The sequence below is a fragment of the Zingiber officinale genome, chromosome 6A (genome assembly GCF_018446385.1).
Source record: "Zingiber officinale cultivar Zhangliang chromosome 6A, Zo_v1.1, whole genome shotgun sequence".
Lineage (NCBI taxonomy): Eukaryota > Viridiplantae > Streptophyta > Magnoliopsida > Zingiberales > Zingiberaceae > Zingiber > Zingiber officinale.
The window spans coordinates 12,412,930-12,430,681 of NC_055997.1; the positions used below are offsets into that span (position 1 = coordinate 12,412,930).

The following is a 17,752-nucleotide window of genomic DNA, read 5'->3' on the forward strand; positions in this document are numbered from 1 at the left end:
GTTAAATAAAGCTCGAGCTCGACTCGACTAGAAACAAGCTAAACTCAAACATTCAAGAGTTTGACTCGGTTCGACTCGATTACACCTCTAAAGATATGTCAAATAGATGATTTTCTTTATATTTCTACACTTAGATTTTGACAAATGGTCAAAAACACCTTAGAGATTTGTTGGTCTATTCAAAAGCATTTGATAAAGCATTATGTTTTTGTTTAAAGTTGTTTAAAAAGGGATCTCAACCAAGTAAACTAGCAAATGAGGGATACTATGATTGGGGGCATCTTAGTAGCAGACTTAAAAATATGAAACAAGTATTGAGCATGCCAATTATTATGCTAGTTGGTCTGAGTTGTATATCAAATTAGTGAAGAGTACAACAATTGATCATATTATTCAAGATCAAATCAAGAAGGTAAAAGAGTATTGGAGGAAGGTATTATAACGATTATTTTCACTTGTGAGATATTTGACTAAACAAAATGTAGCATTTCGTGGTAGTAATAAGAAGCTTTATAATAATAACAATGGAAACTTTATTGCTATTGTTGAGATGATTGTTGAGTGAGACTAAGTGATGAAGGAGCATCTTGAAAGAAATACACATCATTATTATCATAGCCAGTGGCGGATCCAAGAATTCAAATATGGAGGGGCGATCATGATAAACAAGGGACGATATCCTCCATCTCCAACGGTAGAATCTCATAATACTAGGGGTTCCATCGCCGGGAAAGAGGGGCAACCGCCGATGCCGTCCCCTGGATCCGCCCTTGATCATAGCTACAAAATTCAGAATGAATTGATATATTTGTTAGCTTCTTAAATCAAGAGTTGTATTCTTCAAAACATTAAAAAAAAGTTAAGTTCTTTTTTATAATACTTGATTGCACTCATAATGTTAGTAACCAAGAGTAAATGACTTTGGTTATAGATATGTTGATGTTTCTACAAGCCCAATGAAAGTAGAAGCATATTTTTTGGGATTTTTAAAAGTAAATGATATAATAAGACAAGGGTTATTTGAAGAGCTGCAAAATGTGTTGAAAAGTTTTGATCTTGATATTGATAATGTGGGAGGGCAGAGATATGATAATGGAGCAAATATGAAAGGAAAACACCAAGATATATAAAAAAAATTGTTGGATATAAATGTTATAACATTATACACTCCATGTGATTGTTATTGTTTGAATTTAACACTTTGTGATATTGCAAATTCCTATGAAAAAGCAAAAGACTTTTTTTTAGTAGTACAACAAATTTATAATATTTTCTTATTATACGAAGAGATGGAAGATTTTGATAGATCGTGTGACGGTAACAAGTTTAACTCAGATCGTGTGATGGTAATAAGTTTAACTGTCAAACCATTATCAATCACTCAATGAGAAAACCATATTGAAAGTGTGGAAGCAGTGATACTTCAAACTCAACAAATTAGAGAAGCATGTTTGTGTGTCAACTTTATCATATAATTAGGAAGAAGAAATATATATGTCTCCGCAGGTATAATTGAGTTAGTACTTGAACAGGATTTGTCATCAGAGATGCATTGTTCGATTCTCAGTATTACTTTGGAATGTATGAGGCTGCTAAGGTAATGATTTCACCTTTGCTACCACATAAAGATAATTTTTTTATAATAATAAAATAAGATAAAATTTATTTAAATATAGATAATGATATAATAAAAAAAATAAAGTCATTGAATTTATTTAATGAGATAAATTGATCGTTGTTATTGTTATATGAACATTTTCTTTTATCATCTATTCTCCTAAATAAATGAGTATTAAAAAAGAAATAATTTTTAAATTATACCTCTAATAATATAGTTTTCTTCTATTATCTATCCTCCAAGGTAATTTAGCATTATAAATAATAAAAAAGTACATCCATGATATTGAATGTCTTTTCCAAATATTTATCCTTATTACCTGGAAAAATATCCCTTGACATTGTTATTCTAATTTTCAAAATGTTTTCTATCTATGATTTAAAATAAATATATTTTTTAAACGACCACCTAAATTATTTACTTATTAATGGCGAGGAAATATTTTAACTATAAAACGGAAAGTTTTGATGAAATCTCAGGCTATTCGAAAAACTTATTGAGCTCATTTTAAACATGTGAATAACTGGATTAACAAAATATCTATTGACAGATTACATACTAATTAAATGGGCTTTGTGGCCCATATAGCAAGGGCCGGAACAGCTGTTTATAGCCCATTATAGTCAGGGTCGGTTGGACGATTTCTCATACTGTAACAGACTTTTTGGGTGGTGAAGGTAATGGAGATGTCGCCGCCACCTCGATGACCACGAAGGCTCCCTCATCATCGTCGTCGACGCCTCGGCGAGGAGTTCCTCCCATGGAGCTCGATCTCGATTCCTTCCTCAGATCCCACGGCGGTGACCTCTTCTCCTCCTCCAGCGACGACGATGACGACGACCACGACGAAATTGACGCAGTTCACCGTCGGACCGTCGACGAGATTCTCAACGATTCCGATTCCTCCTCTTCTTCCTCCCTCTCCCCTCCTTCCCGGATCCCAATTCCCGTCCCCAAGACCCCAATTCCAACCCCTGATCCCAAGCCTAAGGAGGAAGCTGCTCTTGTTGAGGAAGCTTCGAGACGAACTCGAGATTCGATTTCCGAAGGCGCAGAGGAACCATCAACGTCGTTCGATTGGAGACGGCGATCTCGCGAGCTTTCTGCTTCCGTTTCCCTCTCTTCCTTAGGGCTGAGGAATGGTGCATCTTCCTCGTCTTCTTCGTCTCGTCCGCTTCCCTCTTACTTTGGTGGTGTCAGGCTTAACCCTAAGCCTGGTGCTGCTCTTGCTGCTGCGGCCGCGGCCTCCCGCAGTGTCCCGACGCCTCATGCGATAGCTATTAAGAATAGGAGGGCAGGCATTGGCTCTGTCTGGAAAGATGCGGATGAAGGACTGGAGAGTGCTGGTTCGGAAGGACTGGATGGATCAGAGCATTCCGGAGGTACCTTTCTTAGTGAAAACTTGGAATCTGGGGTGGATGAAGAGGAAATTTTGCAGTCATCAGCTGAAGCAACTGAGGAAATCCATAGTGAGGTTGATATATTGGAACCATCTGGCCCAACACCTGCGCAATTGGAAACTAATGTAGTAGCAGAGGAACTAGGTGTTCATTTTGCTGCAGTAGAATCTTGCCAAACCCCTGGACAATTGGAAGCTAACGAAGATGTTCTCAATCTGTCGGAGACTAGCCAGGTACCGCCAGTTGCTGTGATTCCTGGTGAAGATTTTTCGATGTGGAATGATAATTTGCCACTGACAGACGGTGCTGATGTCCCCCATGACATGGTTAACTCTAATAATCAAGTGGAACTGCAAGTTCCACCTACTGTTGGAGATAACGTCAATGGGGACAACGTTCCTAATGGAGGCGTAAGAGAGGAGAGAGAACAAGTTCATAGTGGGAGTGACATTGATAAATTAGTAGAGGAGCGATTGTCTCAGGCAGAGAACAGTAAGAGAGCTGAGAAGAAGGCTGAGAAAAAGCTCCGTGCCTCTATGAAGCCTCTTGAATGGGCCGAGGAGCTTGAAAAGCGGCATGCATCATCTGGTTTACACTGGGAGGAAGGGGCTGCTGCTCAGCCAATGAGACTACAGGGCATCCGAAGGGGACCACCTGCTGTTGGATACTTGCAAATAGATCTTGACAATGCAATCACTCGTTCTATTTCTTCACAACAATTCAAGCGTGACCATGGTTCCCCGCAAGTGGTTGCAGTTCACTTGAATTATATAGCTGTAGGCATGTCTAAAGGAACCATTATAGTTTTAGCTAGCAAATACTCTGCTCACTCTGCTGACAGTACAGATTCCAAGGTTGTCCCTTATCATTCATTTGATCGTATCACATCCGGTTTACATTTATGCTTTAGCATCATTTGCCTATATATTCATTCTTTAGTGGTACATGTTTGTAGCCAAGCATGTGTAGTATGATTCAACTTCTATTTCTGTTGGGAGTGTTTAAGTTGCCTAATAGAAATGAACAATTAGAAATTTAAACGTCCTTTTTTCTAATATGCGTTGAGCAGAAATTCCTAGTGGTGATGAGTTGTTACAGTGCTATATTCTGTCTTTGGTAAGCGAAGTATGGTCATGAAGTTGGTTTACTATAGGCTACATTTCACCTTCCTTTTGTGGTCTCCAAGATTTTAGTGTTCCAACAATCTGCTCTCCACAGGGTTTTAAGAATGCACTTCTTTCACTGCCTAGATGAAGGCTGTTTTTGGAGGCTTGAACTTGAATACTTAATGTGAGAATTTGTAGAAACCGACTTTGTGGTAGAAGCATCTTAAAATCAGTATTGTAGATATGCCACTGAAACAAGGAAATCCAGTCATTATTAACCCAATTAAGCTTCATCTCGGGTCATCTGCTCTCTCTAAAGACTATTTTTAGCTCACAACAAGCCTGAACTAATTCAACTGGGATTATTGGGTGGCTGATCCTGGCCATGCATGTATGTATGATTGACCAAAAAATGCCTTTTTGTTTCTCTTGGAAATTTTTTGGTTATGTTATTACAATTTTGTTGGTCATGATTGTTTGATACAGTCATGGGAGTTCACTATCGTCCAAAATCTGACTTACTATTGTATGTATTAATTAGATTTTCTTTGCTTTCACTATTCTGTACAACACAGAAGAACATCTGCAAATTAGTCTAGGTGTTTGCCTAGATTGAAGGAAAAGTGGGGCACCAATGTAGTGCCCCAATGTGCTTCAGATGAGGCATCTCATAATTGGTGACAACTACTCAGGCTTAGGTTATGTTTGTATAACACCCCAATTCAGTACTACATGGTGAGTTGTTGGCTAATAGAGGGTCATTATAAGCATAGATCATCTAGCTGCTGTTAAATGAACTTGGCTTTAAATTTTGGGTCAGTCGTTGGATCTCATAAGTGAATGGATCAGTTCTTTCATCCAAGCAGGCTGTGATAGATTTTATATTTGTTCATTTGTCATGTTATGTTATGACCTAGTTCTTTGCTAATTATCTTGTTCTATAAAATTTCCAGTGCTTTACTTTGCTTGGATCAGTGCCTAGTATCAATGCCATACAGACCTAAGCACCTTAAAGTGCATGACAATGTGGAAAAACTTATTGGTTCTAAACCATATTTGTCTTGCAGATGCTAACGTTTGGTTCTCATGCTGAGAAAACTCAGATATCTGTAACGTCAATGTGCTTTAATCAGCAAGGTGATTTACTATTAGCTGGATATGGTAATGGTCATTTAACAATTTGGGATGTACAGAAAGCAATAGCAGCAAAAGTTATCACTGGAGAGCATGCAGTGCCAGTTGTCCATACACTGTTTTTAGGACAAGATCCACAAGTCACTCGCCAGTTTAAAGCTGTTACTGGCGATTCTAGGGGGCTTGTTTTATTACATACAGCTTCTGTTGTTCCTCTGCTCAATCGTTTCTCTATCAAGACACAAGTAATTGAAAAAGTTCTTGATACTCATCTATTTTAGAATCTCTTATTATTTGTCCTCATCTCTTTTAAAATCCTTGCAACAGTGTCTACTTGATGGCCAAAAAACTGGAACAGTGCTGTGTGCTTCCCCCCTTCAATTGTATGATATGCATGGATTTGTATCTGCACCTTCTCAAATTCATTCATCAGCATCCTCCAATGGCCTTAGCAGCATGGTTGGAGGTGTTGTTGGAGGTGTAGTTGGAGGGGAGAGTGGATGGAAGCTCTTCAATGAAGGTTCTCCAGTGGTGGAAGAAGGTGTGGTCATATTTGTCACCCATCAAAATGCTTTGGTGGTACGGAACATTCATATAGATAGAGAAAAGACAGTATTATTCTTGCAGTTTATCTTAAATTAACTATAAATACTGATATTTTGTACACATTGTGTCATTGATCATTTCAGGTAAGACTAAGTCCGAATGTAGAGGTGTTCGATAAATTTCCTAGACCAGAGGGTGTTCGTGAAGGGTCCATGCCTTATGCTGAATGGAAATGGACATTGGCAGATGACTCATCACTAGGTCTGGCTCTAAAGTTTCCTGGACAAATTTGTACTTATATGTGCATGAAGGCTCATTGTTCTTATGAGAATAATGTTCCCATCTGCAGATTCTTCTGATAAAGTTTCATGGCTTGCAATTGCATGGGACCGAAATGTCCAAGTGGCCCAGTTGGTAAAATCAGAGATGAAAAAATACAGGGAGTGGAACCTTGATAGTGCTGCCATAGGCATTGCATGGTTAGATGATAAGGTACTTTTATATCTCCACCATCCATGATTGTTTTGGGTTCATTCATTGTGTGGCAAATAAAATTGTTTATTGGTTGTCTTTTTGTAGATGCTAGTGGTTGTTACACTTAGAGGACAACTTTGCTTGTTTACGAAAGATGGAAATGAGATTCATCGTATAAGTTTTATTGTAAGCGGATTGGGAATTGATGATGTAATAACTTATAACACATTTTTTTCTAACACCTTTGGAAATCCAGAGAAGGGTTTTCACAATTCTATAGCAGTAAGAGGAGCTACAGTATACATATTAGGGCCAATGCATCTTATAGTTTCACGTCTACTTCCTTGGAGAGAGAAGATTCAAGTACTGCAGAGAGCAGGTGATTGGATGGGTGCACTTGATATGTCAATGAGGCTTTATGATGGCCATGCCCAGGGTGTAATTGATCTTCCAAGAACAGTTGTTGCTATAAGGGAGGTTATAATGCCATTTCTTGTGGAGTTAATTTTATCATACGTGGATGAAGTTTTCTCATATATTTCAGTTGCATTTTGCAACCAAATTGAAAAAGCCGGTCTAGTGGAAGATATAAAGTCATCAGACAGTACCCTTCAGAAAGAGATAGAGGATCAGTATGCTCGTGTTGGTGGTGTAGCTGTGGAGTTTTGCATACACATAAGTAGGATTGACATCTTATTCGATAGTATCTTCACTAAATTTGTTGCTGTTCAGCATGGAGGTAATGCTTATACTACTTAAAGTAATGTAGGATTCATATTCTTTTCTGTTAGAATTCAGCTTCTTATGGGTCTTTATTTATTTATTTTCCTGATGTACTTCATTTATAGAGTGGAATATTGGGTTAGAGCTCTCTGTTTTTTAAAAAACTAATAAATGCATTTAATTCTCACAGAAATCATTAAGATCAATGTTTCATAGGATCACTAGTAAGGGTGCAAAATACTTGAGCCCAAGTTGATGATCTTTCACTTATCTAAACCTTTTAAACCTCCGTTATTTGTTCGCAATTTCTAAACTGGACTGACTTGGAGATATCACATAACTAGAGTGGAATATTAATTACCCTATCTACTAGCTATGCCAATTCATTGTCATCATCAACATGGTTTACTCAAAATTTTAAAAAAACCAACAACAAAAGATTAGTTTCTTTATCGTCTAGAGATGCCAACTCATTATCATCATCAACATGTGGTAGTCCCAGCTATTTGGGAACACATGAATCTTATTGAGCTTATGCTTGACAATATTTAGCAATTTGTATCAGTTGAGCAATTCTTTATTACATTGACTAGTGTTTTCTTTAGTCTATCTATCTTTTATATTTTTCACTCTAATAAATTCAACTTTTCTAAATAGAGTTTCCAATTTAGTCTATCGTGCTCTATCATTCAATTATATACCCTTTAGATAAAATCAACAGGTTTTCAAATACAAAATTTTGATAAATACTAATGTCTCAAGCTTGTTCTTGTTATGCACATATACTAATGTTATGACAGGCACATTTTTGGAGATCTTGGAGCCATACATTCTGAAAGACATGCTTGGATCTTTACCACCAGAGGTGATTCTTGCATTTCCCACCAATATAGGATTGATTACATCCATTCATAGTTGTTGACCATTAAATTCTTTTTTTTCCTTAAACAAACTTACAGATCATGCAAGCCCTAGTAGAGCACTATAGTAGCAGAGGATGGTTGCAACGTGTTGAACAATGCGTCCTTCACATGAATATTTCTTCTCTGGACTTTAATCAAGTAATCTAATTTGATTAGTTTGGAAAACTTCTATTTGGTTTTTTTCTCTAAGATTTACTAGTTTGCACTGAGGCATATTCTGTATATTCTTTATTTTGATTTGAGATTTGAGGCTATTCCAATATTTTCATCATGCAGGTTGTAAGATTATGTCGTGAACATGGTCTTTATGGTGCACTGATATATCTTTTCAATCGAGGTTTAGATGACTACAGGACACCATTAGAGGAACTTATATGTGTTGTAAAAGATAGTTCAAGAACAGACGCTGCTTCTATTGGGTATGCCCTACTTTTGCTTGGTCAATATATCTGAAATTCCACGGCCTTCATGCATTTGGTTTCTCTACCATGTTTCTTTGAAGTTTGTAACACAGTATGAGGAACATGATTGAGATTTGAGTATCGTTTTATGTTGTTTGGAGGAACCTTTTTAGGCTTGGGATCCTGCAAATAAATTTGTTTTCTATTTCACATAAATAAAAAATCAGTAGAAAATAATTTTAAAAAGAAAACATAAGGAATAACAAAAATACTTGCTTTCCACGATTTTCTAAGCTACCTTATTCTGTGGTGATAGAGATGCCTACGTTCAGTTTGTCATCCTCAAATAAATTGCATCATTATCACCATTAGTTGTGGCCAATTACACAGAATATGCACGGTTAATGAGATCATAACTGTATGTATACAAACACCCACTCCCTACTTCCATTATGGGTGGCGGGCTTCATCCATGTTTTGAAATAACATATAATACACATCTAATAGCTTTGAGGATATCTTGTGGGATTTTGGATTTTTTATATTGTTTTCTTTTACTTTTCTGTTTTGATGCCCAAATAAGTATGTATTCTTTAATTTATTCAATTTTTCTTAATCCTTCAAAAATTTGAATCTTCAAATATAAAAATCAAGAATAGTTGAGTTCTCCGCACTTGATCAATAAAATTTATTTACCTTCAGTGATAAAACATTAAAGTTTTGTTAAATTTATCAAATTATTAATTTACTCATTATTTATGCTGGATTCTTTGCTTTAGTTGCTGAAATGAATAAATCAAGCGACATTCTCTTGCTTGTATTATGGTCTATGACTAAGATGTTTGGCTTGCTGATACATGACATTATAACAATTATAAATTACAGTTTTGGTGCATACATCCATGTGTATTAGTCATTTTTACACGAGAAAACCTGAAGGTACATCAATTTATTTATTATTATTGATTTGTCAATATTAAAGTGTCATATACTTGTTTTCTATTAACAACTCTATTCTATAAACTAGTTCTTTATTTTTACATGGTAATTAATAGCCTATACTATCCATTTAAGCAGGTACCGGATGCTTGTTTATCTAAAGTATTGTTTTCAGGGTTTAGCATTCCCCCCTGGTATGCTTTTACTCATTCTTCGATATGATTGTAGGACAAAACTAACATATTTCATATTGTTGAACTTTTATTTATTTACTTGTTTGTGTAAATTTTATTTGATTTTCAATATGAGCTACATATCCATGCACATATATACCACCACATACTGGTTTGGTTTATCAGAACCATGACTAGAACCTGCATATTGTGAACAGTTTTAGAACCTTTGGGGGAAAAGCAAATAGAAGCCTTGATCTTTAGGACTATATCTGTGCCCTGAAGCAATCTGTGAACTGTGTGAACCTAGCTGCTCACACTTTGAATGTTCATTGTGAGTAAAATCAGTAAAAAAAGCCAGATTCACTTATCATTTCATAAACTAGACTAACAATTGCCTGAAAGTCTTCTCGAGTCGGAATAATTTATAGTGTACTTTTTCTTGTTGAGGTTCCATTTTTTTGTCATGTCTGAAAGATAAATGAGGTCAAAGGTTTTACCATATGAATAATTATAGAGTCCGCTTGATCTAGTATTTACCTGTTTCATTTCTCCAATCCAAGTTCTACAATTTTCAACTTTTTATCTTATCTGATCTCCAGTCAAATCATCCATTTTTCAAAAGATCAATTAAAATTTAATATTTTCAGCTTGACTTGCTAGCACTAAATTCCATTCAATAGTTGAATCTCCATGCCTATCTCTTCCATTAGTCTGTTACATCACTTCTTTCTTGAACAAACATGATACACCAATATCATTCTTTTGTGATTTTGTATTGCTATATAAATATGTTATCTAATTATCTAATGTGTAATCTTTTTGGACTTGTTCTTTCCATAATTTTCCTGCTTCCTTTTCTATTTCTAGTAAACACAGTTTTGTAATGTTCAATAATGTCATTCGTCATTAATAAATAGAAATTTGGTTGTAGGTCATGGTACAATATCATCTCAACGTTTGCAATCAGTGAGAGAAGAATTATTAAGTTTTTTGTTGGAGGACTCAAAATCATTAACCTCTCCAGTCTTCAAAAGCTTCAAGGCATCCTGTGGAATTTGCCCAAATCTATGTTATCTCCTTTGGTTGGCTACTGAAGCAACCCTTAAAGTCATACGATGTGCTTTTTTAGAAGAGGGGTGCACTCAGATAGTTGATTCTATGCATTATAAAGTTGAGAGTAATGCTGAAGACGGAAAGGAAGAGGATTTTCATCGCATAAAAGTTCAAAATGCAATGGTACAGAGTATTGCAAACACACTAATAGATATTCTTGATTTGAAGTCAGTGGTGATAAAATCATTTGTAATAGAGGACACTGCTGAAGTTTGGCCTTCAAAGGAGGATTTGGGTCAAATACTTGAGTTCATCGCATTTCTTGTTTCCTATAAGCAAGCTACTATTTCAGAAAAGGTGCTAAAACATATTCTTAGACATTTGACATCACAGGATAAGACATCAGATGATCCCAATATGAAGTATGAAGTTTCTCGACCAGAGAAACAGGTGCTCACTTTGCTTAAAGTTGCCCCTCAGGTGGACTGGAATTCTGATGATGTCATGCATCTATGCGTATATGCCCATTTTTATCAGGTGATCTGTATGTTGACATTCATATGTTAAAATATTTTTTTCTTTTATCACCACCAAATTGTTGGTTGGTTCTGTTAATGAGATTTGGTTTTAATTTAATAGGCTTGTGGCTTAATACATGAGATCAGAGGTCAATTTGTTGATGCTTTAGATAGTTACATGAAGGATCAAGATGAGCCAATCCATGCTTTTGCTTTCATTAACAAGATTATGTTACAGCTGAAAAATAATAATGTTTCTTTTAAGATGGCTGTAATTTCTCGAATTCCAGAACTTATCAAGCTAAGCAGGTAAATTTTTGGGTGATACCAACGTTGGTTATTCCTTTAAATAACAATATACAGCAAGCTGCACGTTTTCCTTTTGTGATGCATATTTACATGTTTATGTTCCAAACATGTTTTCTTAATGTGACAGAGAATGCGCGTTCTTCTTGGTCATTGATCAATTTAGTAGTGAAACTCAGGATATCTTATCAGAATTGCGTTCTCATCCACAAAGCATGTTCCTCTTCTTAAAAACAACCCTTGAAATCCATTTGTCAGGAAACCTTAAATTTCCTGTGCTTGAAACAGTTTGTCTCTCAAACCCACCATTTGGTGAGATCAGGGAGACACCAAATAATCTTGAAGAATATGCTGAACGACTAGCAAGTTTCCCAAAGCTTTTGCATCAGAACACAATTCAAGTAAATGATGAACTGACAGAACTGTTTTTATCGGTAAGACTTAAATTATTGCAGCAAGCATGAAAAAGCAGCTATATCCCATGTCATTTTATTTATATCTGTTTTACAAATATGATGTATATTTCTAGGTATTAATGATGAGGTTATAATTATTCGTTTGTCAGTCTAACACTATCATTATGCCCCCCTTGAATTTTCAGTATTGCCTGCATGATATTGTTTGTAGTGCAAATTAGTGGAATGATTAGTTCGCTACCTAGGTTGGCACATGTTTCTTCTATTTTCTATAAACGACAGGCATTTCTGTACGCATGGCACAATGCTCTGAATTTGTGTATTTTAGTCCATTAAGGCTCCATTGTACCCTGAAACGTTGCTTGAAACGTCATATCCATTGAATCAAGAGTAGCAGTCTAGTAAACTGGTGAGATGTTAGAACAATACAGGTCCTATTATCAAATGAGAAGATTGGAGTGTCATATAAGTTATTTTGTAGGATCTGACTTGATGGGATTTTCATCCATGGATTTGTAAGTCATATCTCGATGAGCTTCTTGAAAGCCTATATCTCTTTGCGACCTATATTGTTCTCCAACTGTATTAATGGAGTAGTTCTTGGCCTTAATGTGGTTAAAATGACTCATGTTAGATAACCTTTCTCAACCAATTACAACCGCATGGTCCATGTCCTAACTTATTGTGATCGGTTACATGGCTCTTATGCACCATAGGTTTCTGAGCTACTTAAAATTATGTAATACAATGATGGGAGTTTCATTGAGGTTCAACAAAATTGATATTGGTCTACATCCGAAGTAATTCCTAATTTTGACTAAATCTGATTTTGTGGTTTATTATTAAATATTAATGTTCCAAATGTCCTTGAAATCCTTCATATCTCCATCCTTCCTTTTATTTTTCTTTCCTCTCTTGTGGATATGACAATTTGTTGTAAGACAATTCACATCTCACAAAGACACATCATATTTCATCGTGCAAATTCTCAAAGTACTCAATATTGGAGTGTTCTCAAAGATAATAGATGTTCTTGCAATTATATCTCTAATCTCATTTTTTGTTCATTGTAATGTCAATTGATAAAGCACATATCTTAATTTCTTTATATATTTTCGCTAATGATCTAATCTTCTTTTATTGGTACAATTATATCACACTGTTTTATCTTCCCCTGTAGCTTTTATGCCAGTTTGAGCGCAACTCAGTCTTGAAATTTCTAGAAACCTTCGACAATTATAGACTTGAGCAGTGTCTCCATATTTGTCAAGAATATGGTGTCACTGACGCTGCTGCATTTTTACTAGAAAGGGTTGGTGATGTTGGTAGTGCTCTAATGCTTATGTTGACTGGGCTTAATGAAAAGATCGATTTGCTTGTTGATGCTGTGGAAAAGAAAATTTATGAGGTGGCATCAAGTGATTCTTTATGGCAGTTTGAAGATATTATGAACCTAAATGAGGTTATGAACCTGAACTTTTGCTATAGGAACCTTGAGGATCTGTATAATATGTGAAATTTTGCTTTTGTTACTTTGTTCAGGTTATCTCTGTGACTGATGTGTTGCATGCTTCCATTAGCCTATGCCAAAGAAATACTCGGCGTTTAGACACTACAGAATCTGAGTCGCTTTGGTTTCGGTTGCTTGACTTGTAAGATACAATTAACATTTCATTGTCAATTAACACATCTGTTATCTTTCCAAGCAGGATGTATATCTTGACATCCAGAAAATTTTCCAAGTTTTTTATATTTTTACCATAACTTCACTGTAATTTTTATTTTCTTCATGATATTTTCTTGTTAGGTCTTTTGTTCTGCTGAATTAGACAGATGATCCTTTGAGACTTTAGTCATACCACAGTTTATGATAATGATTAAAAGACCAGCACCGGTTTCATTGTGTTTCTCTGCCTCTTTTGAAGTTCTATTAAGTGTCTTATTTAAGCTTGCAAGTGTTCAAAGCAATGAACAAAATTTCGTTCCGTGCCGGGCGGAACGGGCGAAACTTACCGTTCCGCCCGCGCACCGAAACCGGCACCGGACGAGCGACGGTTTCGTCGCGTCGTGCGTAGTGCGTCACGCGCCAGGAGGAGTCGGGAACATCATCGCCAGAAGCTTCCGGCGTCGCCAGAAGCTTCGCGGCGCCTGAAGCGTGTCGCAGGCGCAGGAGGCGTCGCGACGCGACGTCTCTGGCGATGCCGAAAACTTCACTGACGGTTCTGGCGCCGCCCGCCGTCGGAGGCGTCGCGGGCGCGGGCGCTGGGTCGCGGGAGCAGGCGCGGGTCGCGGGCACAGCACTGTGCAAAATTATAATTTAAATAAATTAAACAATTCCTATTTAATTGAGATATTTTAAAGAGACTTTCATGAACCCTAATTAAATTATCCCAACAAAATATAAAAATTCAAAAAATTCTAAAAAAAAATTATATATAAAATATAAAATATAAAATATAAAAAAATATATTTAAAATTTTAAAAAAATAATCAATTTTATTAAATAATATTCTGAAATTATTTTTACTATTTTAAAATTTTTAAAAATTCTTTAAAATTCTAAAAAAAATAATTTTTATAAAAATTCTATTAAATCAAATTTATATTCTTATATATATATTTTAATTATTTTATATTTTTTACTGATTTAATGTTTAAGTAAAATTACCGAAACCGTATCGGCACGGCACGATACGATACCGAAACCGTATCGTTCCGGTCTCGGACCGAAACCTCGGCACGGGTCGAAATTTTAAACCTTGGTTCAAAGATTTTAAATTATGGTAGAAGCATAATTTGAATAAGCACAATTTTTGGAAGGCCTTCAACCCACTAGCAGGTGGTAGAAGATTAGCAATCTAAAATCAGGATACTTGAACCAGTATATGGAAAAAATTAAAACTATTATCTCAATAACTAATAAGAATCAATTGTAATTTAGGAGAAGTCACTTCTCTTGAAAGGATTCAAGATGTATTGTGGGATAAGGATATGAAATATTATGGCTCTGCAATATTGAACTGATTTAATGTTATTCATTTTAACACAGGCAGCATGTTTTTAGCTTTCTAACACTATCTGCAAGCATTCTATTTGCACCCTTAAGCTCTATAGGAGTTTAAAGTTTCTGTAAACAAGACATTTATCTGGCATACAAGACTCACAAGCTGCATACTATGAGCTTACTAATAAACTCAATCACTCTGTAATCTCTTGAATTAATACTTAAAGTTGAACTATTACCTGACATACAGTTTCCTCCAGCTATTCTCAGCCAATGAAGTGGCTCTGTGCCATCAAACCAGCTTCTTTGAATCAGAAACATGGCAATCCAGATCACCTGAATGTCTTGGAGCCCATGCCTAAATGGAAGATTTCGCATAAAGCTTCTGCTACTATTTTGAGAAAGCTGTTCTCACAATTTGTCGGGGAGTTAATTGAAGGGATGGCTGGATATATGCCCCTTCCAGTTATAATGGCCAAACTTCTTTCTGACAATGGCAATCAAGAATTTGGTGATTTTAAGTTGACTATCTTGCAAATGCTTGGAACTTATGGTTACGAGAGAAAAATTCTGGTATGTAGGTCTTGGGAACTTAAATATTTCACTTATGCTGTCTCCTATATGTTTTCTGACAGTTTCGGAACACGGTACTGCATCCATTGTTGCTAACACTACCTTTAATTACGGAACATAAATTTTCCTTCCATTTTATTTAAGAATTAAACATAAGGTATTAATCAACATTCTTTTGCTATATCAGACTGATGATTTACATTCCCATGTTATAGTATGCTTCTATGCGACATGTGTCATCCAACCATTTCATTATTGCTTATGCGTATTATGTATTCACTGTAAAGATTTGACTGGGTAGAGTCTTGAGTAATTTGTTTTGTTTCATTGTTTCTCATGAAGACAAATTCTTGATGTACGTCTCCTGCTTTTGACTTTTCCAGGGAACAGCTAAATCATTAATTGAGGATGATACCTTTTATAGCTTAAGCTTGCTGAAAAAAGGTGCCTCTCATGCTTATGCCCCTCAAGATTTCATTTGCTGCATTTGCGGATGCACATTTACCAAAGGTTCAACTTCTGGAATTAGAGTTTTTAGCTGTGGGCATACAACTCATCTGCAATGTGAATTCGAGGAAAGCAAAAAAAGTGAGTCAGTTAGATGCCCAATTTGCCTACCAAAAAAAAATCCCCGTCCACGAAACAAATCATTTTTCCTGGAGAATGGCCTAGTAAAAGGCTCTACTTCTAGCTCGCAACCATCAGAGTCCATCTTTAGTGTTCAACATGTTCATGAATCAGAAGTTATGGAGAAACCTTTTGGCCTTCAGCAAATCTCTCGGGTAGTTAGATTTATTGATGAAATTAGTTAATGCTCAGTTTCATTAACTTTAAGAGATGAACCTGTTGAACTCTTTTGCAGTTTGAAATTCTGAATAATCTCCAGAAGAATGGTAAATTCCTTAGGACAGAAGCTCTGCCTCAGCTAAAGCTCTCGCCTCCAGCTATCTACCATGAGAAGATCCAGCAAAGATCCATTTCTGTGGTGGGAGAACCTAGTGATTCCGCACAAAAAATTGACAAGCCAAGCAAACTATGGCAGCTTAAGGACCTAAAATCAAGGGGGTCACTGAACATGTTCCCCTTGAGGTCCAACATATTTGGTTAGTCTCTTGGCTGTATCTAACTAATTTGATGGCAGTAAGAGTGTAGTTTAGTGTCCCTTTGATACCTGAGCAGGTCCTGAGAAGAACAAAGTGCGATAATGGACAATGTTCTTGTGGTATTGGTGATGCAAGTAAGGATAATTCCTCCCTTTTCATTATCACTGCATATTTATTCATAGTGGTTTTGGCTTAAAGCTCTTTGTACAGAAAAGAGGTTCTAGCAATTGAAGATATATTCCATTGATGCACCTCAAGGATTGTGTCGATTACATCTAATTTTAGTAAGGTTTAATAGTGTCTGCTTTATTTCTATTATTATTTTGGAGGTCCTACAAATGCTACATTCTATTATTTGTGCCAAAATTTCCATAATTTATAAGCTGGTACACTGGCATTTGCAAATCTTCCTCTCTTTTTTCCCTTCATTCATTAATTAGGCAGAATGCGTGGCTCTACATAATTTCTACTTGATTATTTCATTCTTTGCCTAATTGTTTGATCAAATGCTTTCCTCAGGTGCATTTTTTTACCTCTTGAATCTCAAAACCCTCAAGGTCCTGCAGAGAGCTATGCAAGCCTGCAAAAGGTGACATTGCCACTAGGGTATGCCCAGCCAATTATTGATATATACAGTGATGACCGTGGTATACAACTGCACACAGTGGTACTTGATGAAGGTAAGACACACATCTCATCTCCCATCAACTATTTATAGCCACTGGAAGTCTTTTATTTCCTGAGATATCTGCTCCTGCCATTACCACTACGGACAACTTTGTACCAAAATTTCGGTTTTGTAATTAATTGAATGAGCATCTGCCAAATCGCCAGCCTAGTCATTCGTAGAAAAAAAATGGAATTTTTTAAGAGATTCCTCTGGAATCAAACTCCCTTACAAGTATAGATGAACCAATCGTGATACCTAGTTCGAAGGAGTGTTTTTAGAATGAAATTGCCTAAAAGACACTTGTTTTCAATTTTTAAAAGTTGTCCTTTTTTCCCTTTTAGATATCTAAAATATCTTTAATGTTATGAATTAGTTTGTTTCTCTAGTTTTTCAAGTGTTTTAATGTTACTGTTTTTGGACAAATAAGAATATTATTAAATGCTTGAGAGTCAGATCTATTTGAAAAAAATAATAATATATTGATTTGTAAGATCCATTTGGGAAAAAAATAAAAAATTGATTTGGCCAAATTGCTTTGATGATCTTCCTGTGCTTACTGCTTAGAGTGTGAAATAAGAGTTGTTTATGAGACTTGATTTAGAATGTGATTTAAATCACAGTTTGAGATGTTTTGAGCCTGTTGTTAGACTGAATTATTCTGATGGTTGT

The 17,752-nt window shown here is 35.9% G+C and overlaps 1 protein-coding gene across 2 annotated transcripts; it reads left to right on the forward strand.

Moving 5' to 3' along the window:
• Positions 1-2,251: 2,251 nt before the first annotated feature.
• On the forward strand, positions 2,252-16,547 carry LOC121995839 (vacuolar protein sorting-associated protein 8 homolog). 2 transcript variants are annotated; one of them, XM_042549614.1, is made up of 19 exons: positions 2,252-3,872; positions 5,192-5,503; positions 5,586-5,837; positions 5,948-6,065; positions 6,154-6,296; positions 6,384-7,017; positions 7,802-7,866; positions 7,961-8,062; positions 8,201-8,343; positions 9,403-9,458; positions 10,372-11,030; positions 11,133-11,320; positions 11,448-11,751; positions 12,914-13,195; positions 13,276-13,385; positions 14,998-15,310; positions 15,694-16,092; positions 16,173-16,413; positions 16,490-16,547. In XM_042549614.1, exons 1-19 carry the CDS (start codon positions 2,322-2,324, stop codon positions 16,513-16,515), a joined length of 5,898 nt encoding a protein of 1,965 aa, XP_042405548.1. In that variant the 5' UTR covers positions 2,252-2,321; the 3' UTR covers positions 16,516-16,547. The 2 variants fall into 2 exon arrangements, with proteins under 2 accessions (XP_042405548.1, XP_042405549.1); XM_042549615.1 differs by lacking the exons at positions 15,694-16,092; positions 16,173-16,413; positions 16,490-16,547 and having other exon boundaries at positions 14,988-15,289.
• Positions 16,548-17,752: the final 1,205 nt, after the last annotated feature.

Bases quoted from the DNA above. Each gene is read 5' to 3' on its own strand.
- LOC121995839 (XM_042549614.1), top strand. From the start codon at position 2,322: ATGACCACGAAGGCTCCCTCATCATCGTCGTCGACGCCTCGGCGAGGA. The intron at 6,297-6,383 runs GTACTTTTATAT...GTCTTTTTGTAG, and splicing joins TTGCATGGTTAGATGATAAG to ATGCTAGTGGTTGTTACACT. The intron at 13,386-14,997 runs GTAAGATACAAT...AGTTTCCTCCAG, and splicing joins TGGTTTCGGTTGCTTGACTT to CTATTCTCAGCCAATGAAGT.